Source organism: Rana temporaria, chromosome 5 (genome assembly GCF_905171775.1).
Source record: "Rana temporaria chromosome 5, aRanTem1.1, whole genome shotgun sequence".
Taxonomy (NCBI): domain Eukaryota; kingdom Metazoa; phylum Chordata; class Amphibia; order Anura; family Ranidae; genus Rana; species Rana temporaria.
In genome coordinates this window covers 140,191,132-140,216,681 of record NC_053493.1, presented here as the reverse complement: position 1 = coordinate 140,216,681, position 25,550 = coordinate 140,191,132, and the positions used below count along the sequence as shown (strand labels likewise).

The 25,550-nt window shown below is 43.1% G+C and overlaps 1 protein-coding gene across 3 annotated transcripts in view; it reads right to left on the bottom strand.

The window, feature by feature from the left end:
• Positions 1-25,550, bottom strand: part of BBS9 (Bardet-Biedl syndrome 9) — a 514,138-nt gene that overhangs the window by 278,872 nt on the left and 209,716 nt on the right. For all 3 annotated transcript variants that reach the window (XM_040353183.1, XM_040353182.1, XM_040353184.1), the window contains exons 11-12: positions 21,331-21,512; positions 10,450-10,526 (exon numbers count right to left, since the gene is read on the bottom strand). In XM_040353183.1, coding sequence (XP_040209117.1) covers positions 10,450-10,526; positions 21,331-21,512 — 259 coding nt within the window. The remainder of the gene's footprint in view (positions 1-10,449; positions 10,527-21,330; positions 21,513-25,550) is intronic.

Sequence of the window (25,550 nt, the reverse complement as noted above, 5' to 3'; positions counted from 1 at the left end):
CGTCATGCCGTCGAACGGAACGGCGAGACCATCTTCAATTCTACACCGGATTTCGTCATAGGGTCGGATACCAGCCGCCTCGGCTGGGGTACTCGGTGCAGCCCCTCGTCCACAGGAGGGACGTGGGTCGCAGAGGAACCTCTGCTGCACATCATCGCTAGAAATCCTGGCGGCCTTCTTGCCATCAGGAGTCTACTGCCACACACATCAACCTGCTGGGTATTCTTGCGTATAGACAACGTTACCGCAGTCCAGTACATCGATCACTTGGGGGGCCCCAGACCCAGTCCTAGCGGATCTAGTAAAGACTTCGGGCCCTTCTGCCTGGAACGCAGCATCGTTCCGGTTGCGGAATATAGTCCAGGCTATTCCAATATGGGACAGATTGGAATTCTCGTTACCTGACCGATTCCAGCGATTGTCGACTGCACCGACCAGTGTTACTGGCCCTCGCTCACTTCAGGGATCCTTCTCTATGGACCCGTTCGCCTCTCGCCTCATCCATCAGCTCCCGCGCTTTTACAACCGAGGACCGGATACGGAGGCGCACACTGTGGACGCCCTCGGCCAACCTGGTCACAGGGGACACATTACGCGTTTCTCCCCGTTCCCGATGACCCTCAGGGTCCTCCTTCTCATAGCAAACCAGAGAGCATCAGTCGTGCGGTTCATTCCGCGGTGGCCGACACAACCATGGTTTTCCCCTCCTTCTGGGGATGACTGTGGATCTCCCCAGCTTGCTTCCTCACCCCCCTCATCTCCTTGCCGGTCAGAAAGGGGATCGGCACCCTCTACTCACGAAACACATCCTAACTCTCTTTGCAGGGTTGGTTTCGGGGTGCCGGTCGCGGACAGCGACTCTTCAAGAACGACTAGGGACCCCTTGCCTTGGCCTGGACCCGGGACTAGATCGGCATCTCGCTCAACCGGGGGTCTCTGGGTTACTTGGTGTGATCAACAACAGGTTGATCCCGTTCAGGCGCCTGGGTCTGTAGTGGCCAATTGTCGGGCGGACTTTTGATTCCGGGAGACCCTATAGCTCCCTTAACGTCTATCGCTCTGCGATCTCAGCCTACCGCCCCCTTGTAGACTTGTCCGGTGGGTAAAACATCCATCGGTGTGCCGACTTGGTAGGCGTTAAGTTTGTCACGCCCATCTCGCCCAAAGTATCAGCACTCTTTGGATGTGACCAAGGCCCTGACCATGTCCTCGGACTGGGGGGGACAATGACACTCTGTCTTTAAAGGTTATTGCCTTTCAAGCCTAATTTCCTCTCGTATCTGATTCCGTCTAACGGGTGTCAGGCGTCCAGACGTTGGACATTCCAGGCGTCGGTTCTCGCCTCAGAATCAGGTTTTCCGGCGTTCTTAGGACATAGACGGGACTTAAATTGGTTTTCTACCCGCTCTTCTCCGCGCATCCACGCCTGTGCGTGATCCGCTGTCCACGGACTTATGAGTCCTTGACGGCCCGCTGCGATCTTCGCAATTCTCCCTACTCCTCGTTCCTACGTTAAACCTCATTCCCGGTTTCATCGGCTACGCTAGCCAGAGGGGTAGGGTCGGTCATGGGAATAACAGGGTTTGACATAACCCTGGTTACTGTCCACTCCTCCTGAGGGGCGGTGGCTATTAAGGTCGTCACCTCGGTAGGCTCTCTCTTGGACCTACTGCTAGCGGCAGGCTGGTCGTCCCGACCACCTTCCACCAATTCTGCTTTAGACCGGAGGAACACATATCTATGTCAGTTTTGTAGTTCATTTCGACTGTTATCGTTCATATATACCTTGTTGTAGCTTTGAACTTGCATAAGATATGAGCCTCCTGTCTGATATATAATTCAAGATTTTCCTAGCTTGTGACGGAAAATATTAATTATATGATGACAGGAGGCGAGTATCTTCCCTCCCAACCCAACCCTATCACGGTGTTGTCTCTCTCGTTCTAGGTCATTGCATCACGCATCCTACAAGTCGAAAACTGATACGTTCCGGGACTTCGCTTTTCCATATCACCGTTGGGATTACGATTCCCGTTTCGATCCATGGGTTTTAGTCCACCACAGACTGTAAATGGAGGTTCCTACTGCGTTCCGGAGCATGGATGCCGTCGACTGAATCCTGTACAGAAGTTCCAGTTTGCCAGGCTCCCGGTGTTTCGAACTGTTTTTCTATTCCAGGTTCCCTGCCGATTCGCCTCAAGAAAGAGGAAGGGTCTAAGGAGGCAGCCCCTTATATACCGGCTGTCCTGCCTCATGATTGGCAGACCTAGCCTGAGGGCTGCTGGGTGTTGTAGTCTTTTCTTTTTCTTTCAGTTAAACGTTTTTCTACTTGAAATTACTGAAAAAGTTGTATTTCTGCTATGGGCATTAATAAAGAAAGATAATGCATAAGATACTCGCCTCCTGTCATCATATAATTAATATTTTCCGTCACAAGCTAGGAAAATCTCGAATTTTCAAAGGGTGGAAATGACAGTTATGCCCTGTACACACGATCGGTTCATCCGATGAAAACAGTCTGATGTATTTTTTCATCAGATATCCGATGAAGCTGACTTTCAGTCGTGCCTACACACCATCGGTTAAAAAAACGATCGTGTCAGAACGCGGTGACGTAAAACACAAAACATGCTGAGAAAAAAGAAGTTCAATGCTTCCGAGCATGCGTCGACTTGATTCTGAGCATGCGTGAATTTTTAACCGATGGACGTACCCACAGACGATCGGTTATTTCTATTGTTTTTTTAACCATCAGATAATTTTAAAACAAGTTCCTAGTTTTTTAACCAATGGATAAAAAAAGCGATGGAGCCCACACACGATCGGTTCGTCTGATGAAAACAGTCCATCAGACCGTTTTCATCAGACAAACCGATCGTGTGTACGCGGCATTACTTGACTCAAAATCTATTGGTCATATTTTACAAAGATAATTATTATTTTGAACCGATAGTAATTTTCTTTCTATGCAGCATATATCTCATTGGCTTATACATCCTAAAATAACAGTTTTCACTTGGAGGTGCTATAGCACCAATCCATGTTAAATCTGTAGTGAAAATTTAGGTAATATACAGTTGCAAGAAAAAGTATGTGAACCCTGGAATTATATGGATTTCTGCGCAGTGCAGTCTGCGCTGTGCTCTGGTAGTCACCTTTACAGGACGGCCACTCCTAGGGAGAGTAGCAGCAGTGCTGAACTTTCTCCATTTATAGACAAAATTCGTCTTACTGTGGACTGATGAACAGCAAGGCTTTTGGAGATACTTTTATAACCCTTTCCAGCTTTATGCAAGTCAACAATTCTTAATCATAGATCTTCTGAGAGCTCTTTTGTGCGAGGCATCATTCACATCAGGCAATGCTTCTTATGAAAAGCAAACCCAGAACTGGTGTGTGTTTTTTATAGGGCAGGGCAGCTGTAACCAACACCTCCAATCTCATCTTAATAATTGGACTCCAGTTGGCTGACACCTCACTCCAATTAGTTCTTGGAGATGTCATTAGTCTAGGGGTTCACATACTTTTTCCACCTGCACTGTGAATGTTTACATAGTGTGTTCAATAAAAACATGGTAACATTTAATTATGTGTGTGTTATTAGTTTAAGCAGACTGTGATTGTCTATTGTTGTGACTTAGATGAAGATCAGATCACATTTTTGACCAATTTGCGAAGAAATCCATATCATTCCAAAGGGGTTCACATACTTTTTCTTGCAACTGTATGTAGTCTGTGAATAACACAAAACTTTAATATTTGATGATTCTGCTAGTATTTTAAATTTTTTACTCTCAGTAACAGGCAATACTATCCTGCAGAGTGTCACTTACAAGTGTTGAGATACACCATTTAACACCAACCGGGGTACTTAAAATGACTAGCTTTTAATTTGCTGGATTAAAGTGGTTGTAAACCCGTTCATATATCCAGTAAAGTGAATAGCTTCAAGTGATACACAGAGATTAAACAAATCCTCCTGCAGAAGTTTTACTTGTTAATCTGCAGTCTTTTCCTCCTTACATCCCTTCAAAAGTGCAGAATTAGGATAAAACCCTTCTTGATCTGTCAGGAGCAAAGAGGAGGGGGTGGAGAGCTGCAGTTACAGTGTGTGAGAGCTGATTGGAGGAAAGGGACACACCCACTCCACACACTGCATAGGAATGACAGAAGGATACAGAGCTGTGTGCTGAGCAGGGAGCTATTCATGTGTCCAGAAAACTTCTTAGGCCTCGTACACACGATAGGTTAACCAGAGGACAACGGTCTGATGGACCGTTTTCATCGGTCAAAACCGATCGTGTGTGGGCCCCATAGGTTATTTAACCATCGGTTAAAAAAAAGCCAACTTGCTTTAAATTTAACCAATGGATTCCTAACCGATGGGAAAAAAACGATCGTTAGTAGGCACAACCATCGTTTAAAAATCCACGCATGCTCAGAATCAAGTCGACGCATGCTTGGAAGCATTGAACTTCATTTTTTTCAGCACGTTGTTATGTTTTACGTCACTGCGTTCTGACACGATCGGTTTTATAACTGATGGTGTGTAGGCGCGACGGACCATCAGTCAGCTTCATCGGTTAACCGTGGTCGTGCCATGTTGCTAAAACATGGTGCGACCCGATCTCTGTAAAGAGCCACACCCCTTTAACCATGTGATTGGCTGTGTCCAATCACAACCAGTCATATGTAAACACGGAAATGCCGGTAATCGGCTCTAATTGCCTCTAATCTCCTCGCAGGGGATATCCAGACATGTATTCAGGGCACTGATCATCAGTGCCCTGATTACAATACAGCGCAACTAGTGCCAGCAATCAGTGCACACCAGTGTCACCAATCAGTGCCCACAAGTGCCACCAATCAGTGCACATTAGTGATGCCAGTCAGTGCCGCCTATCAGTGCCCTTCATTGCTGCCCATCAGTGCCACCCTTCAATGCCCATCAGTTCCACCCAACAGAGCCACTAAGTGCCGCCTCAGCAGTGCAGCCTATCAGTGCCCATCAGTGCAGCCTATCAGTGACCATCATTGCTGTCTCATCAGCACACATCAAAGAAGGAGAAAAATTACTAATTTACAAAACTTACTGACAGGAACTATGAAAAACTTATTTTTTCAATATTTTCGGTCTTTTTTTAATTTTCTTAATAAAAAAAAGACCAGCAGTGATTAAATACCACCAAAAACTCTATTTGTGTGAAGAAAATGATAAAAAAAAATCACATGCATAGAGTGTAGCATGACCACGCAATTGTCATTCAAAATGTGACAGCTCTGAAAGCTGAAAATTTACCTGGGCAGGAAGGGGGTGAAAGTGCCATGTAGGCAAGTGGTTAAGGACCATTTAAAACTACATGTCCATCTAAAAGTATCTCCTCCAAAAGGGAGAAAATGCTGCTGCACCACTTCAATGTGGGACAAACAGTTTTGTCACCCTTTTACAGAAAAGGGGAAAAATCTGGCTAGATTGACATGTAATAAAATTTAGTTATAGTGGTGCTGTGTTACTGCTAATAACAGACTGCATTATATATGTCATTTTTATTATTATTAATATTTGTTCATAATTGCACATTAAAAAGCAAAAGAGAGGCCTTACAGCCAGGTTTTAATTATGAACACAGATGTCCTTGAGCAAAATCATCACATGAAAAGGGAGACAAATAGACTGGAAAACATTTTATGTACATGAAATAAGCTGTTATCAAGGGCAGTGGACATGCACGGTTACACAAGCGTGGTCATAAAAAGAAATCCTTGGGTTGTTGGACCAATTCCCAATGTCCCACCAAGCTGCTTTTCATCATTATGAAGACTTTCAATGTATCAGTTAATGTGATATGATTGCTTTGCTAAAATTATGTTATGTAGCATTCATTTATCTTTATTTAAGAAAATGTAAAAGTTTACCTTAAAGTACCTTAAAGTATAACAAAAGGCAAAGTTTTTTTATTTCATTTTGGATAGCGCAAGGGAGGGTTATAACCCATCAGACTTTTTTTTTTTTTTACCATCTGTGTCCCATTTAGGAGATTTCCCCTCACTTCCTGTCCCATAGCCAAACAAGAAATGAGAGGAAATAAAATTAACCACTTCAGCCCCGGAAGGTTTTACCCCCTTAATGACCAGGCCATTTTTTGCGTTACGGCACTGCGTTTCACGTCGACTAGGCATTGAGTGGGCGTAATTTAATTTGAAAGTTCGACGTGATACTGAGCAAGCGTGCGCATGCGCCGTTCGTTAAAAATGACAATCACGTCGGGTCACAATACATTAACATAAAACACGCCCACACTAGCCTACTTTGAATTACGCGGGCTTACGCCGGCACAGTTACACTACGTCGCCGTAAGTTCTTTGAGGATACGGGACCTGCCTCACTAAGTTACGGCGGCGTAGTGTATCTGAGATACGCTACGCCCACCTATAGATAGGCACTTTTTTGAGAATCTGGCCCATGGTAATTAGGTGTTGATTTTATATATACATATATATATATATATATATATATATATATATATATATATATATATATATATATATATATATGTTTTTCTTATAGCACTGGATCACATAATCATATTTTTGCTTTTGCTGATATATATTTTTTAAGATATATTTTATGTATACTTAGAATTACACCCCAAAACACATTCTGCTACTCCTTCAGAGTATAGCGATACCACATGAGGTATGTCGGTGATCAGGGACACAGTGACTGGTGTGGCGGTGATCAGTGACAATATGACTGGTGTAGCGGTGATCAGGGACACAGGAACATGTGTGTCGGTGATCAGGGACAACCTAACTGGTGTGGCGGTGATCAGAGACAAAGTAACTGGTGTGGCGGTGGTCAGAGACAAAGTAACTGGTGTGGCGGTGATCAGAGACAAAGTAACTGGTGTGGCGGTGATCAGAGACAAAGTAACTGGTGTGGCGGTGGTCAGGGACAAAGTAACTGGTGTGGCGGTGGTCAGGGACAAAGTAACTGGTGTGGCGGTGGTCAGGGACAAAGTAACTGGTGTGGCGGTGGTCAGGGACAAAGTAACTGGTGTGGCGGTGGTCAGGGACAAAGAGACTGGTGTGGCGGTGGTCAGGGACAAAGAAACTGGTGTGGCAGTGATTAGGGACAAAGTAACTGGTGTGGCGGTGGTCAGGGACAAAGTAACTGGTGTGGCGGTGGTCAGGGACAAAGTAACTGGTGTGGCGGTGATTAGGGACAAAGTAACTGGTGTGGCGGTGATTAGGGACAAAGTAACTGGTGTGGCGGTGGTCAGGGATACTGTAACTGGTGTGACAATGATCAGGAACAATATGACTGATGTGGCGATCAAGGATGCTGTAACTGGTGTGGCTGTGATTAGGGACACTGTTAATGGTGCAATGGTGATTAGGAACACTGCTATATATGTATTATGTACAGTATATAACTATCTCTACACATACACAACATATATACAGTAATATACACAGTGTGGGAAAAAAGTATTTGATGTCCTGCTGATTTTGTACTGACAAAGAAATGATCAGTCTGTAATTTTAATGGTAGTTTTATTTTAACAGTGAGAGACAGAACAACAAAAATATCCAGAAAAATGCATTTAAAAAAAAAAAATTATAAATTGATTTGTATTTTAATGAGTGAAATAAGTATTTGACCCCTTCACAAAAAACGTACTTAGTACTTGGTGGCAAAACCATTGTTAGCAATCACAGAGGTCAGACGTTTCTTGTAGCTGGCCACCAGTTTTGCACACATCTCAGGAAGGATTTCATCCCACTCCTCTTTACAGATCCTCTCCGAGTCATTAAGGTTTTAAAGGCGGATGTTTGGTAACTCCAACCTTCAGCTCCCTCCACATATTTTCTATGGGATTAAGGTCTGGAGACTGAATAGGCCACTCCAGGACCTTAAATGTGCTTCTTATTGAGCCACTCCTTTGTTGCCTTGGCTGTGTGTTTTGGGTCATTGTCATGCTGGAATATCCATCCACGACCCATTTTTAATGCCATGGCTGAGGGAAGGAGGTTCTCATCCAAGATTTGACGGTACATGGCCCGTCCATCGTCCTTTTGATGCTGTGAAGTTGTCCTGTCCACTTAGCAGTAAAACACCCCCAGAGCATAATGTTTCCACCTCCATGTTTAATGGTGTTCTTGGGGTCATAGGCAGTGTTCCTCCTCCTCCAAACATGGTGAGTTGAGTTAATGCCAAAGAGCTTGATTTTGGTCTCATCTGACCACAACACTTTCACCCAGTTCTCCTCTAAATCATTCAAATGTTCATTAGCAAATTTCAGATGGGGCTTCATGATTTCAGTCCTTCACAGCGTTATGTGTTACCAATTGTTTTCTTAGTGACTATGGTCCCAGCTGCTTTGAGATCATTGACAAGATGTTCCCGTGTAGTTCTGGACTGATTCCTCACCGTTCTCATGATCATTGAATCTCCACAAGGTGACCAGACCAAGGGAGATTGACAGTTATTTTGTTTCTTACATTAGTGAATAATCGCACCAACTGTTGTTACCCTTTCACCAAGCTGCTTGGCGATGGTCTTGTAGCCCATTGCAGCCTTGTGTAGGTCTACAATCGTGTACCTGACATCCTTGGACAGCTCTTTGGTCTTAGACATGGTGGAGAGATTGGAATCTGATTGATTAACTGCTTCTGTGGACAGGTGTCATTTATACAGGAAATAAACTGAGATTAGGGCACTCCCTTTAGAAGAGTGCTCCTTATCTCAGCTCATTACCTGTATAGAAGACACCTGGGAACCAGAAATCTTGTTGATTGATAGGCGATCAAATACTTATTTCACTCTTGAAAATGCAAATCCATTTATAACTTTTTTGAGTTGCTTTTTTCAGGATATTTTTGTTGTTATTCTGTCTCTCACTGTTAAACCTACCATTAAAATTATAGACTGATCTTTTATTTGTCAGTGGGCAAACGTACAAAATCATCAGGGGATCAAATATTTTTTTCTTCACTATACTGTATATTTATTTATACTTTGTTTGTGTGATATCCAATATAAAAGACAAAATGCGGAAGGGCCCTGATTTGCATCTCATTTTGTCTTAAAGCGGGAGTTCACCCGAAAAAAAAAAAATTAACATTAGATTGATGCTCATTTTGTCAAGGGGGATCGGGTAGTTTTTTTAAAATCGAAGCCGTGCTTACCGTTTTAGAGAGCGATCTTCTCCGCCGCTTCCGGGTATGGGTCTTCGGGACTGGGCGTTCCTATTTGATTGACAGTCTTCCGACAGACTTCCGACGGTCGCATCCATCGCGTCACTAGTAGCCGAAAGAAGCCGAACGTCGGTGCGGCTCTATACAGCGCCTGCGCACCGACGTTCGGCTACTTTCGGCTACTCGTGATGCGATAGATGCGACCGTCGGAAGCCTGTCAATCAAGTAGGAACGCCCAGTCCCGCAGCCCATACTCGGAAGCGGCGGAGAAGATCGCTCTCTAAAACGGTAAGTACTGCTTCGATTTAAAAAAAAATAGCCGATTCCCCTTAACAAAATGAGCCTCAATCTAATGTTAAAAATTTACTTTTCGGGTGAACCTCCACTTTAAGCCTCATATACACAATCAGACTTCCAATGGACTTTTCATTGGTCTTTCTCCGAAGGGTGTGTCCGTGAACTTGGTATGCATGCACGTGGTAGGATTTTTTCAGCCACCAAACACGAACGTAGTGACTTAATAGACATACTGCATGTTTTTTCTGCTCTTTACCGCCACCATTTGGGCAACTTCTGCTATTGTTGTCTGATCTTTAGCATTGGTTCTGAGCATGCATGTTTGTACTTTGGACTTTAGTCCAATGGACTTGTGTACACACGGTCGGATTAGCTGACATAGGACAATCGTTGCCGGAAAGTTTGTCTGTTCACACAGTGAACATTTGTCCGATGAAAAAGCAAAAACGTTTGTCCGATGGAGCCTACTATTAGTTCCCCTTAATTTTTGAAAAAATTACAGTTTTTTTAGTTTGTTTAGCAAAAAATAAAAACCCCAGTAGTGATCAAATGCCACCAAAAGAAATCTCCATTTGTGGGAAGAAGATTATAAAAATGTTGTTTGGATACAGTGTTGTGTGACCTTGTAATTGTCATTCAAGGTGCGACAAGGCTGAAAGCTGAAAATTGTCCTGGGTAGGAAGGGGGGAAAGTGCCCGTTATTGAAGTGGTTAAGCACCCATAAGCTCCAATGTATGGCTCATAAGGGAATACAAAACATTAATATGAAATATTTCTAATATACACCAAAATACTTATTTGTACAAAACCACTATGCATTCCCTTTAAGCTTTTATTTCCTAAATATGGTAAAGGTTGGTGCAAGGAACTCACAAAATCACAGAGACAATGATCACATGTGAACATAAGCACAATAATTAAAAGGTCAACACGTTTGGATTTAATACTTACAGACACAGCATCAAGCGTAGAAGACACAGTAGCTGATAAAATCAAGTCATCTTCTTTTTCAGCCTTTGGTAAAATATCTAACAGAGAATGATTTAACAGATTATGATAGAATATATAAATATTATAAATTATAATAATACACTATAAGAAAACACTAATAGGCAGATTCAGAAAGATTTAGTCAGAATCTGCGCCTGACGCAAATTTAAGCGTATTCTGGAAACCAGATACGCTTAAATTAGGCTCAGATACGAGCGGCGTAAGTGTCTTACACCGTCGTATCCTAAAGTGTAATTTTTAGGCTGACCGCTAGGTGGCGCTTCCATTGCGGTCGGCCTAGAATATGTAAATGAGTAGTTATACCGATTCACGAACATACGCTTGCCCGACGCAGTAAAGATATGCCGTTTACGTGACGCATTTCAGGCCTAAAGTTATTCCATCAAATAGCTGAAATAGTAATGTTAAGTATGGCCGTCGTTCCTGCGTCGAAATTTGAAAATTTTACGTCGTTTGCGTAGGTCGTCCGTGAATAGGGCTGGACGTAATTTACGTCCACGTCGAAACCAAAAGGACCGTGCAGCGTACTTTTCCGCAATGCACACTGGGATATGTACACGGACGGCGCATGCGCCGTTCGTAAAATACGTCAATCACGTCAGGTCACCCCCCAATAACATAAAACACGCCCCCTCAGCTGAATTTGAATTAGGCGCGCTTACGCCGGCCCGATTTACGCTACGCCGATGTAACTTAGCAGGCAAGTACTTTGTGAATCATGTACTTGCCTCGCTAACTTACGGTGGCGTAGTGTAAACACGATACACTACGCCGCCGCAAAGTTAGGGCGGTCTTTCTGAATCTGCCTATAAGACTAGAGAAAATATACCTTGAATAAGTAAGGCATAAGCAAAACAAATAATCAGTGGAAATTATAAGAGATATTAATATACAGGGGGAAATCAACTACATGGTTTAAATCAAGCAGCCGATTCTAAATCCAGTATGTACAGTTAAATGATAATTTGTTTGAGTATATGAGTTAATGTATAATATTTGATTTTCTAGTCTGAAAAATACAACCTATTTTGCTAAAAATAAATATACAAGGCTAAGTGCCGGTTCACACTACAGCGACTTGTGATACGACTTGTGTCGCCTCAAGTCGCGCGACATGAGAAATTCCATTGAAGTGAATGAGAGCCGTCTTAATGTGCACTACATTAAGTCGCTTCGACTTCAGAAAGGGTTCCTGTACTACTTCAACGCAACTTGTAGGCAACTTGTACCCATTGATTTCAATGGAAGTTGCCGCCAAAGTCGGATCACTGTCTTAACTGAAGCAACTTTACAGGAAGAGAAAATGGTTTTCTCAGGCAAACCCCTCCTTCCCGCAGAGCTTATTGTTTGATTGGCCACTGGCAAAGTCGCCTGTCCTGGAGGAAACTTGAAGTCGCGTTGTAAGTCGCTCCAAGTCGCGATTAAGTCGTCTCGCAAAGTCACGCCAAGTCGTGTTGCCCCTGTGTGAACTGGCACTAATAGATCTTAAGTGTGAAATGATACATTGTTTATGCTAAAATGTTGATAAACCCTGCACATTTGGGGTGTGTTTTATAAATGATCACCAAGTTATGGATTGGTTGTTCTATACTAGGAAAATCAAGCTATAGAATGGTTCTATTTTTAGGTGATTGCCACTCAGATTCGTCAATACATTATGCCATTTTCTCCAGTGTCATTGAGAATTGCTGTGATCTATCTGCCTCCTGGACCGGTATCAAGCTTCCTTGACTACGTCTCTGCCGGGCTACGCTACTTTCTCTCTTCTGGAATTCCTACAATCATTCTTCGTGATTTTGAATCCCTGTTAATCTTAACACTCCAGCTACTTCTAAACTGCCGAGGCTAACCTCCTCTTTTGACCTAAAACTATGCACTCCGTACATCCTCTCCAACATTTGATTTTCTCTCTCCGATCACCACCTTATTAGTTTCACTCTCTCCTTATCTTCCTCCTCCTTGCCTTCTAACTACCAAACTATTACCCGTAGAAACCTTCACCATCTTAACCCTTCTCTTCTTTTTTTCTGCTACAGATTGTCTCTATGACAAAATCTCACCTGTGTCCTGCCCCAACTTGGCCACTTCTGTCTCCAACAGTTCACTGTCATCCATCCTGGATACCTGGCCCCCCTCTCTACACACAGAATCAGGCCCAGACTGCTACAACCCTAGCAGACAGACAGTACCAGAAGCTTCAAAAAACATAGCCACGCTCTTCAGCATCTGTGGTGTAATGCCGCGTACACACGGTCGTTTTTTGTGATGAAAAAAAAAAAAAAATTTTTAAAAACGTCATTTAAAATGACCGTGTGGGGAAAACGTTGTTTATGTCTTCTGAAAAAAGACAAAAAAAAAAATTCGAGCATGCTTCAATTTTTTATGTCGTTTTCCAAAACGTCGTTTTTTGTGTCATAAAAAATGATAGCGTGTAGGCTAAAACTACGTTTAAAATGACGTTTTTAAACCCGCGCATGCTCAGAAGCAAGTTATGATGCAAGCTTCAATGTAACAGAGTGCCGCCGTACGTGCTGAACGTAACCGCGCTTTGCTAGAGCATTTTGAAAAAACGATGGTGTGTAGGCAACGTCGTTTTTTAAAATGAAGTTTGAAAAACTTTGTTTTTTTTTATGAGAAAAAACAACGTTTTTTTTTTACAAGACAAAAAACGACCATGTGTACGCGGCATAAGACTAAGTCACAGCAAGATTTCAGCCAATATAAATCTGCCCTACAAAAATACCATTCCTGCCTCCACACTGCCAAACAAACCTACTTTATCACTCTCATTAACACCATCTCACGCAGTCCCCGTCAACTTTTTTCTACCTTTACCACTCTACTTTGTCCTCCATTACCTACACCCACTAACTTACTCACTGCCCAGGAGATTGCTAATCGCTTCAAAAATAAGATTGAGACAATTCGCCTCGAGATCTCCACTCTACAGATATCTTCCTCACTTTACACTCCTTGTCCTCCTGCACAATCAATACTTCCCTATATTAACCCAGGTACCTTTAGAGAAAGTCACTAAACCTTTCCTAACACCCGCCTAACCTCCTGCCCCCTGGACCTTCTCAAATACTACGGTCACCCTCTGGCTCTAGCCTACATTCTTTAACTCATATCTTCAACCTCTCTCTCTCTACTGGCATCTTCCCCAACCCTCTAAAACATACGCTAGTCACTCCCATACCAAAAAAGGCCTCACTGGACCCCATCAATCTTAACAACTTAAGACCCATCTCTTTACTCCCTTTTGCCTCCAAACTCCTTGAATGTTTAGTCTACAACCGACTGAGCGACCACCTCATTGAGAATATCCTTCTTGATCCCCTTCAGTCTAGATTTCGCCCACAGCGCTCCAAAGAAATTGCCCTCCTAAAACTCACAAATGACTTACTAACAGCAGTCATTATTCTGTACTATGCCGCGTACACACGATCGTTTTTCGGCATGAAAAAAAATATGTTTTTCAGCATGTCCAAAAAACTAAGTTTTTCCAACTTCATCATTAAAAACGATGTTGCCCACACACCATCGTTTTTGAAAAATGATGAACAAAGCGCGATGAAGTACAACACGTACAACGGCACTCTAAAGGGGAAGTTCTATTCGCCTTTGGGCTGCTTTTAGCTGATTCCTTGTTAGTAAAAGACGATTTACACTTTTTTGTCTGTTACTGCGTGATGAATGTGCTTACTCCATTATGAATGGTAGTTTTACCTGAACGAGCGCTCCCGTCTCATAACTTGCTTCTGGGCATGCGCGAGTTTAAAACGTCATTTTTGCCCACACACGATCATTTTTAACAACACGAAAAACGACATTTTAAAAAACGACGTGAAAAAATGCAGCATGTTCGAATTTTTTTTTTGGTAGTTTTTCAGAAGCCGAAAAACTATGTGAAGCCCACACACGATCACTTTAAATGACGTTTTTTAAAACGGTGTTTTTTTTAATGCCGAAAAAAGATTGTGTGTACGCCGCATTACTCTTGGACCTTTCCGCTGCCTTTGATACAGTTGACTACCACCTCCTTCTCAAAAAACTCAATTTGCTTGGTCTCCATGGCTGCACTTTCCATTGGTTCGAATCTTACCTATCTCACCACACCTACAGTGTCACTTACAACTCCACTTCCTCCTCTCCAACTCCTCTTACCAATGGGGTCCCCCAAGGTTCTGACCTTGGACCTCTACTATTCTTGATGTACACGTCCTCCCTGAGTCAGCTGATAGCCTCCCATGGCTTCCACTACCATGTATGTGTCAATGACACCCATATCTATCCCTCTGCCCCACTTCATCAGTCATCTCACGTATCACTGATTTACTAACAGACATATCAGCCTGGATGTCAAACCACTTCCTCAAACTGAATCTAAAACCAAGCTCTTAATATTTTCTCCCCCACATGCCCCTATCCCCTGACTTGTCTGTCAAAATCAATGGCACATCTGGGTAACCTTAGTCTCTGAACTGTCCTTTCAGGTCCACATCCAATCCCTGTCCAAATCATGAGCTTTCACAACATTTCTAGAATACGCCCCTTTTTAACTAATGTCACCACCAAGCTTCTAATTCACTCCCTTTGACTACTGAAACTCCCTCCTCATTGGATTACATTTACATAGACTTATCCCCCCTCAGTCCATTATAAATGGTGCTGCAAGACTCATCCACCTTACCAACCATTCAGTGTCTGTCCTCTCTGCCAATCACTCCACTGGCTTCCACTCACCCAACAAATACAATTTAAAGTACTAACAATAATTTACAAAGCCATACATAACTCTGCCCCCAGCTACATCACTAACCTAGTCCCAAAATACCAACCAAGCTGCTCTTTTTGGTCATCCCAAGACCTCCTGCTCTCTAGCTCCCTTGTCACCTCTTCCCATGCTCGCCTCCAGAACTTCTCCAGAGCTTCTCCCATCCTTTAGAACTCCCTACCCCAATCTGTCCGACTGTCCCCTAATCTATCCATCTTTAGACAATCCCTGAAAACCCTTCCCTTTAAAGAAGCCTATCCTGTTTCTAACTAATGCACTGTTTTATTTCCGCCATCAGCTCATTCCCCACAGCCATTACCCTTTGTATCAATTGACCCTCCCATTTAGATTGTAAGCTCTAATTAGCAGTGCCCTCTGATTCCTCTTGTACTAAATTGTAATGTAATTGTCTGCCTTCATTTTGTTAAGCGCTGCTAGAAAACTGTTGGCGCTATATAAATCCTGTAGGTCGACTAGGTAGACATTTAGCTATCTGTGCTGGAGTAAAGTGCCAACGTGACATGACCTTGAACAAATTTTCCAAGGCAACAACATTATGAGACCAGCTGCCCACATAGCATTCCAATCTTCGGGAGTTTGAGCTGCATTGAGATCACTTTCCCATTTAGCACAATACAATGGGGTTTGTGTAATCGTATTGCTCTTGATGTTGGGAGTACAGCAGAGAAATTAGGGTTTGAGCGATATTTGGACTCAAAAGCAGTGTTGGCTATGGACCAGTCATGATTCATAAGAAGGGACTCTAAAAAGTTGGACATTTGTTGCTCAAAGCTCATTTAATCTGGGTCTAGTGGGACCCCAAATAAACTGAAGGACAAATTGCTGTAGAGTGTGGAGAATATATGCCGGGATAGGAATAGGGAGGACCCTAAATGGATATAGGAACTTCAGAAGGAAGGACATCTTAATTGCATGGACGTGGCTGAGCCTGGAAACATGAGACCCATCCCAGGAATTCAACATGTGCTTCAAAGATTGAATAAGAGGGGGATAATTAGCTGCTTACAGGGAACAAAAGGAGAGTGTAGGATGTATACTTTAAAGAGCACCTGTCATTTCAGAACCATCATTGCAGCGCCTGTTAGCGGGCATCCACTCACCTGCTGCCGCCATGTCCCTCACCTTGTTGTGTCACTGCCCCATCACCAGCCGTCCCATTAACATCAATGGGACTGTTGGTGAGTCAACTTCTGGACAGAGACGACAGTTGCTCTTTAAAAATTATGATTTCACATCCAGTTGATTTAAATCAAGCCTTTTTACTAGTGATTTAAATCATGATTTAAATTGACATTTGACCCTAATCTTGTCCCCAACTCTGATCTGGCTATTTTGTATTTTAGTATATTTTTTACTAATATACTTTTCCTTTAGCAAGTAAACAAGATGCAATGAGAGGGATTTATCAAAACCTGAGCAGACAGAATCTAGAGCAGTTGTGAATGGAAACCAATCAGCTTCTATCTTCAATTTTCAAAGCTTAAATGAACAAGCTGAAGATAGACGCAGATTGGTTGCCATACACAACTGCTTCAGATTCTGTCTGCTTCAGTTTCAACAAATTCCCTTCAATATATCTTTTCTCCATTCAAAGGAGAAAGAACACAGGAGAAGGCTGTACAGTTACGAATCACTGTGATAGCTTATTACAGGCTATCACAGCAATCATGTGATCAAGAACCCAGAGCTGTCGCTGACAGCTCAATCTCCCAGCACAAACATAGATATAGATACATGCGACCCTATGGAGTAAGAGCCACTTCAGTGAGGGCACATATAGGTGTGCACTCGTCAAAAAGGGCTCCCCCTCTCCCCTGCTACATTTGCCACCTTTTGGGTGGGAGCGGGTACAAGGTGTTGACAGGTACCTTCCTGGTAAGATCGTCAGACGGCAATCTACGTAATTTCTGGCCCCTCCCCTTTCCCCCCGTTGCATTCTGGGACACACAGAGATCCCAGAAGATGGCGGGACCATTTAGAAAGCGCAGCGCGACTCACGCATGCGCAGTAGGAAACTATACGGCGCTATACTGCCGGAATTGCCGCGGGAATCGGCCGCTAGCGGTGCGGTATTACCCCCCGCTAGCGGCCGATAAAGGGTTAATACCGCCCGCAATGCGCCTCTTCAGAGGCGCATTGCGGGCTGTTTTGCCGCGGTTTCCCATTGTTTTAAATAGGAAAAAGCGGTATACACACCGCTCCCCTCACCGCTCCAAAGATGCTGCTGGCAGGAGATTTTTCTCTCCCGTCCTCGGGCTTTCACATTGAGTATGCAATGCAGGAGTTTTTCAGGCGGTATAGCAGCGCTATTTTTAGCGATGTACCGCCTGAAAAACTCCTCAGTGTGAAAGGGGTCTTACTACAGATACTGGCGCCTGCACCTGAAACCGATTTACGAATCGGCTAGGGGTGCTGACATTGAGGAATCCCTGGACAGATAAGTGTCCTTATATTAAAAGTCAGCATGTAGCTGCTGACTTAAATTGTTTTAGGTTTTTTTTGTTTTACAGACTGGAACTCCTCTTCAAGGTGTACCTATCAATACAAATCACACTTCACATGAATCAATAGGGTACATGTTGGCATTACAAAATCTATTTGAAAGGACACAAGTGCTCTAAAGTCTTAATATAACAACTTTTAGCTACAATGTTAGTGCATTAATTACACACACTGATGTGATTATTGACATAAGACAGGATAATCTTTTTCCCATGTAAACCTAAAAAAAAATTTAACTTTCATTTTACTTTAAATTACTTTTAATTTTTACTTTGCATTTTATTTATTTTTTATCCAAGACCATTTTAAAAAAAAACGTTTAGAGCCGGTTCACACAGGGGCGACTTGAGATCCGACTTGAAGTCGCCCCAAGTCGCACGGTTCAGAAAATAAATGGAAGTGAATGAAGCCATCTTAACCACTTAAGCCCCGGACCTTTAGGCAGCTAAATGCCCAGGCCAGGTTTTGCGATTCGGCACTGCGTCGCTTTAACAGACAATTGGGCGGTCGTGCGACGTGGCTCCCAAACAAAATTGGCGTCCTTTTTTCCCCACAAATAGAGCTTTCTTTTGGTGGTATTTGATCACCTCTGCGGTTTTTATTTTTTGCGCTATAAACAAAAATAGAGCGACAATTTTAAAAAAAATTCAATATTTTTTACTTTTTGCTATAATAAATATCCCCCAAAAACATATATAAAAAATTATTTTTTCCTCAGTTTAGGCCGATACGTATTCTTCTACCTATTTTTGGTAAAAAAAATCGCAATAGGCGTTTATCGATTGGTTTGCGCAAAATTTATAGCGTTTACAAAATAGGGGATAGTTTTATTGCATTTTTATTAAATTTTTTTTTTTACTACTAATGGCGGCGATCAGCGATTTTTTTCGTGACTGCGACATTATGGCGGACACTTCGGACAATTTTGACACATTTTTGGGACCATTGTCATTTTCACAGCAAAAAATGCATTTAAATTGCATTGTTTATTGTGAAAATGACAGTTGCCGTTTGGGAGTTAACCACAGGTGGCGCTGTAGGAGTTAGTGTTCACCTAGTGTGTGTTTACAACTGTAGGGGGGTGTGGCTGTAGGACTGACGTCATCGATCGAGTCTCCCTATATAAGGGATCACTCGATCAATGCAGCGCCATAGTGAAGCACAGGGAAGCCGTGTTTACATACGGCTCTCCCCGTTCTTCAGCTCCGGGGAGCGATCGCGACGGAGCGGCTATAAACGAATAGCCGCGCAGTCGTCCCGGATCGCTCCCCGCGGGAATCCGACCGCCGCATGTAGCGGGGGGGGGGGACCCCCCACCCGCTAGAAGGCAAGGACGTACATGTACGCCCATTTGCCTGTACGTGCCATTCTGTGGACGTACATTTACATGCGGCGGTCGGGAAGTGGTTAATACACACTACTGAAGTCGCTCCGACTTCAGAAAAGGTTCCTGTACTACTTTCGACTTCTAGGCGACTTGTACCCATTGATTTCATCAATGGAAGTCGCCTCGAAGTCGGATCACTGTCTTAACTGAAGCAACGATACAGGAAGAACAAATTGTTTTCTCAGGCAAACCCCTCCCTCCCACAGAGCTGATTGTTTTTTGACTGGCCACTGGAAAGTCGCCTGTCATGGAGGCGACTTGAAGTCACCTTGTAAGTCGCCCCAAATCGCGCTCAGGTCGCGTCTAGGTCACCTCGCAAAGAGTCGTATTGCCCCTGTGTGAACCGGCTCTTATAACACGGCTCTTGCCTCCCAGTGTGTTATGTTGTTGAGGCTAACATGTTAAATCTGGTGCCTGATTTAATAATGTTTACTGTCTAACTGGAGAACATTTTAAGACAACATCAGTACTTTAAGTCTGACGTGAGTCAGGGTGAGGTTGCTATCTTTCTTTTTTTTAATAAAAGGGAAATTGGAGTGGCTGAAGTCCAGCTACTATTCATCACTTCCATTTCCTGAAGTAGATGATATAGCACTACGCTATATTAATATTTTTAACATTCTCTGCAGCAAGTCACACAGGGGCTACACTTTCCTACACATAGAATGCCAGTGTGCTAATATGAGAATAGCCAATGCCATGAGTAACTGGGATCGAAGACCAGCTTTGTTCTGACTTCAAAACTCTTTATCTGTGCCAGCAGGCTGCATTCTGTTTCCGTGCTGGTAACTTATGCTCGCTATACTGTAAATTGGTAGAAAGGGGCTGAAGAAAGCAGATGCAATTGATACCATTTCATGATTCATATTTTTATTGGCATGTGCACCTATAAAGAGTAAAACTTATAAAAAATATATACTGCCCTACTGAATCAGAACATTATACTAGAACTATGTTACGTCTTTTATCAAATAAAAAAGTAATTTCAGGAAACAAAATCAAACATAAAGCACATACTGTATATATAGCAATGTGTTAGAATTCCAAGAAATATTGAATTAGTGTAGCATAAATAACTACTTACTGTAAGTTAAGTTTTGATACTTATAGTCAAATCATACTAATGTCCAAATGATCTTACTGGGATTTCTTTTGGTAAACCAAGGTATTATGTTAGTGCCGTGCCAAGCCGCAGGCAGGGGAGTAGGGGCAGTTGTGCTAGAGCTGCTCCACCGGTGCCCGGGGACAGGGGTTTGTTTGCTGCCCCCCTCTCTAGCACAACTGCCCCTACTTCCCTGCCTGTGGAATGGCACAGCACTAACACCCCCAGCAAACCCCCCCACTACCACTCGCTGTCCTTACCCTGGATGAGGGCGATGAGAGCAGCGGTCGGAGCTGATGCAGCCATCTTCCAGCCCTGTCCTTAATTGTTGCAGGCTCGGGGAAAGCTGCTCCAGTGTCCTCTCCTTTCCGGTGCATCTCCTCTCTGCTCCTCCCGGCGCTAGGCTTCCAATAGGATTGCCTGACGTTTTGGCCAATTGGGAAACGGGTTTCATACCTGCTTCCCGATTTGCCGGGAGGAGAATGAGTGTTGCAACAGCGAATATTCATTCGCTGGTTTAACACACCTGGGTGGGCTCTGGTTGCATCCTCTGAGACCTGAGACCACTCTATTTTGAAGCCTATTAGAGCCTCTGGCTCTAATCAGGTGCTTCAAAAACAAATCTGGCCACTGTAATTCATGCGCTTGGTACCCTGAAAGGGGACGGACACATGAATAGGGGGCAGCCGCGGATAGATTGACGCTATGTATATATCTATCCACTGCATATAGGGGGCGGCGAGAAGAGAGGGGGCGGCACCCAGGCGCCCCTAATGAATGGGCTGCCACTGGAGTACTACAACATATTATATGATGTAATGTGTAACATAATAAGTATTAGTAAAACGGACAACATTTTGAATATATTAATTCACCAAATGTCACAACTTTATACAGTACCATATTTCTTACAAGCTCCCAATTTACTTGCACCGTAATAACAGCAAACAAGGGTTGTGAATGAAAATGACAATAGTTGTAAAATAACAACCGCTAGAATTTACATTATGATGCCTTTTGGCAAAATTTTACCTTGTGTTTTTGAAGCTTCCTTAATTATTTTCTGGAGTTCTTTCATTTCCACATCCAGTTCTTCATAGTTAATGTCACGAGATTCCACCTTAGGAGCCTGGAAGAGTGAAGGGTCAGTACCCAAGTAGGAGCACTGTAACTGACCACTGTCACTGAGTGTCACTATTATCCCTTTCATGTCCCTGCAAGAAACACAAATATACTCATATTTTAGAACTAGAATTATAAAAAAGACATAAATCAGCAGAGTATTTATAGACCAGAAAGCACAAAAAAAATTTTTTCCCTTGAAAATTAAAATGTTACTAAACCCACAACAGTAAAATCAGTCTGTATATGCAGTAAAGCATTCTCGTTATACTCATGTTGGAACCTACGGAGTTAATCCTCTGCATTGTGTAAAAAGGCTGCTTGATCCTGTCTTCTCTAATCCTCCCCTTCTTCCACTGTTCCCAATCCAACTCCTGATAGAACAGGGGCTAGGAGATAAGCTGCTCATGCTCAGTTTGGTGTGTATTGCCAATCAGCACTGCCACACAGTAGGTCAGGGGTCCTACAGGCTCATAGGACAATTAGAGGAAAAAGAAAACCCCCCCTACAAGCTTTATCCAGACACTGATATAAGTCACAAGACTGCTATATTTTGCTGACAAGAAAAGATATTTAGCAGTTTATATTCACTCAAATAATTGCATTTCCATGTTCTGTGTACTGTGGGAGACGAGCTATAGTGAATGCATGGTCTTAGGTTTAATAACACTTTAAGGGTGAAGAGGTCCCCATTTTCAAACCAAATTGTTACGGTTCCTTGTACTTAACAAGACAACAGAAGGTAAAAAGTTGCTCATTGGTAATGGCACCCTCAATCTCAACTACTGGCATAAGTAGAGCGGAAATGATTCCATCTTCAGCAAGATCTTTTAGAAACGTTTAAATTATCAGGTTCGGCAGAGTTATATGTTATTCACATCCAGTGCAATAAAAATCACCTGTAAAGATTCCACTGTTCTTTTCGATAGTGATGTCCATTTCAAGGAATTGTGCAGAATGCAAATCAAAATTGCATTACTGTGCATCAAAGAGATTTTGTCATAAGACATCAAAATGAATCGTAAAAGAGGTATGGACTGTCATTGCAGACATACTTCTAAAAATGCTAGATGCCTGGCCAGGGCCGGATTTGCTCTCCCTGCCGCCCCAAGGCCAGGTTCCACAATGCACCCCCTCCTCGCCAAACAAACCCCCCCCCAAATCAACGGAGAATGTGCGGCACGGTTAGTTCAAATATGTTTTGTTTGTTTTTAACTTTATCACTTTTTTTTTTTATTTGTAGCTTGTCGCTTACTTTTTTTAATTTTTGTATCATTTTCTTATTATTTTTCTTATTCTTTACTTTTTTTATTTTATTAATTTATTATTTCTTATAATTTATTTATTTTTTATCAATTTCTTTACTTTTTTGCTATCACACAGGAGAAAACAATTTCCCGTGTGATAGCAATTGGAGGTGACATGTTCTCTTTATTGACCCTGTCACCTCCAAAACAGGAGTCCTAGCACTGTGCTAGAACTCCTGTCACAGCTGAGATGGGAAGAGCACAGCTCTCCCCTCTCACTGTGTACATCGGCAGCAGGGACAGTAACAGACTCGGTGGCGGGGGGAGGACAGAGCCAGCAGAGAGAGGTATGTGGGGTGGGGGGGGGGGAGAGGGGAGGACGGACGGGAGCACATATTTTACAGGTGATTTTGGCGACATCACCGCAATCACTTGTTAACGAGCAAGCGGGTTCCCCCATAACTTACCGCCCTTAACTGTATGTTCCGGGCGTCGGGGGACTCCATGCCACTGCCGCCCCTTGGAGCCGTGCCGCCCCAAGGCCTGGCCTCATTGGCCTTGTGGGAAATCCGGGCCTCTGCCTGGCTGTGTCTCCTTTCAGTACGTTAATCACAGACCAGGAACAAGCATGCTTTAAAAGAGTTTTCAGAAAAGTTTTAGAACTGCTTATCTCTATCTTCTATGGGACTGTATACAGAAATTGGCAACTTATAAAGAATGCCCAAATACAATATAGTGGGGTAAACTTGGCCGCAGGCCTTTATTATTGGTATTTACCATATAACAAGTTTATTTCATCAACATATACCATTCATAGTCACCAATTGTAAACACAAGTAACTTAATCACTTAAAACTACGCTCATTAACCAACCCAGCCACTACGACTCGGGTCGGTACACTTATACTATTTTAAATAACCCCCTTTTGTTAGAAGATAAAACACAAAGGGGTTGGTAACCACATAATAAATAAGGCCGCGACAAGGGAGGGGGGAGGGGAAGCTCACAAGGTAGGGTCCTGAGGAAACTGGTCAGAGCGGGCTTGTTTCACTGACCAAAATAACCTTTCCCCTTTCTAGAATGTTCTCTGGAAACATGTGACCTAACCTCTGACCTACCATTGGTTCCCTGGCTTACCTCATGACCCTATTAACCTTACAGGTGAGGGATAACGAACACGCCCCCTAAGCTAACTTAAAGGAGTTGTAAAGGAAACATTTTTTTATGCTGAAATGACTGTTTACAGGGTATAGAGACATAATAGTTAACCGATTCCTTTTAAAAATGATTAAAAATAGATAAACATCAATCATATAATGTACCTACAGTTTCAGTTTTGTTTTTGCATGCTGTTTCCTGCTCTGTGATGTACAGAGACACAGAGCCAATACAGGGCAGTGATGGTTTGTAAAACGAAAGCGATTGGTTCTGAGGGGTTTTAGACACACAGTAATCACACCTCCTTGATCACAGAGAGAAAGCTCACATGACTTTTTTCATCAGGAAACAGACAACCAGGAAGTGTTCAGAACAGAGAAGGATTAGAGCAAAAACGAACAACGAGGACATGAAACCAGGACTGCAGTAAGGTAAAGGTAGCTATTTAGCTAAACAAAAAAAAATCCTTTAGTGACCCTTTAAACTCATTAATTAACAGATGTGTGGAGGGGGACCTTGAAACCTGCCTTCTGTAACACTCCCATGTGCTCGGGGGGCCTTAAAACAGCCCCCCTCACTCCCATTCTATTTCAGTGAGCAATGAAATCAAAACATCCTTATGACAGCCAGGGAACTAACATTTTAAAGGAAAGCTTAGTAACTGTAATTCTAAATCTTTCATGGCAGTGTCCCTTTAAGATTGGTGCACTCTAGAAATAAAACACAAGACAGATCAGTTCGTATTCATCAATTCTAGATGAAACACACACATTTGGTGGGAGTGCCCAAAAATAAAAGAGTATTGGCATAGTATCCTAGATTACATTGAGGAAATAACCGAGGAAAGGATCTCTCAAAATGCTTGGAACGTTTTGTTTAACGGGACAAATAAAACCAAAAAACAATATAAAGAAACGTTGGTCCCTCCCCTGCTCAATGCTGCAAAGGCTCTGATCCCAAAAGAATGGCTTCAAGTAGAGAAGCCATCTATACAAAAAAATGGATTCAGAGAGTGGACTACATATGTGAGATGGAGTACTTGTGCAGCAGGGAGCAGGGAAGGGAGGAAAGACACAGAGGCCCAGATTCTGAAAGGGCTTACGATGGCGCAATGCCATGTGCGCCGTCGTAAGTCCTAATCTGGGCCGTTGTATCTATGCGACTGATTCTTAGAATCAGTTACGCATAGATAACCATTAGATCCGACAGGCGTAAGGTTCTTACGCTGTTGGATCTTAAATGCATTTTTTTTCCGCTGCTAGGTGTTGCATCCGTCGTTTTCCCGATCGAGTATGCAAATTAGCAAAATACGCAAATTCCCGAACGTACGCGCGGTCGACGCAGTGAAGATACGACGTTTACGTTAGATTTGCGATGCATAAAGTTGCCCCTGCTATATGAGGGGCAACCAATGTTAAGTATGGCCGTCGTTCCAGCGTCGAAATTAAAAAATGTACGTTGTTTGCGTAAGTCATCCGTGAATGGGGCTGGACGCCATTTACGTTCACGCCAAAACCAATGATGTCCTTGCGACGTCATTTCGTGCAATGCACGTCGGGAAATGTTAGGGACAGCGCATGCGCAGTACGTTCGGCTCGGGAACGCACCTAATTTAAATGATCCACGCCCCCTACCCGGATCATTTGAATTAGGCGGGCTTGCGCGGGGGGATTTACGCTACGCCGCCGCAACTTTACAGGCAAGTGCTTTGTGAATCAAGCACT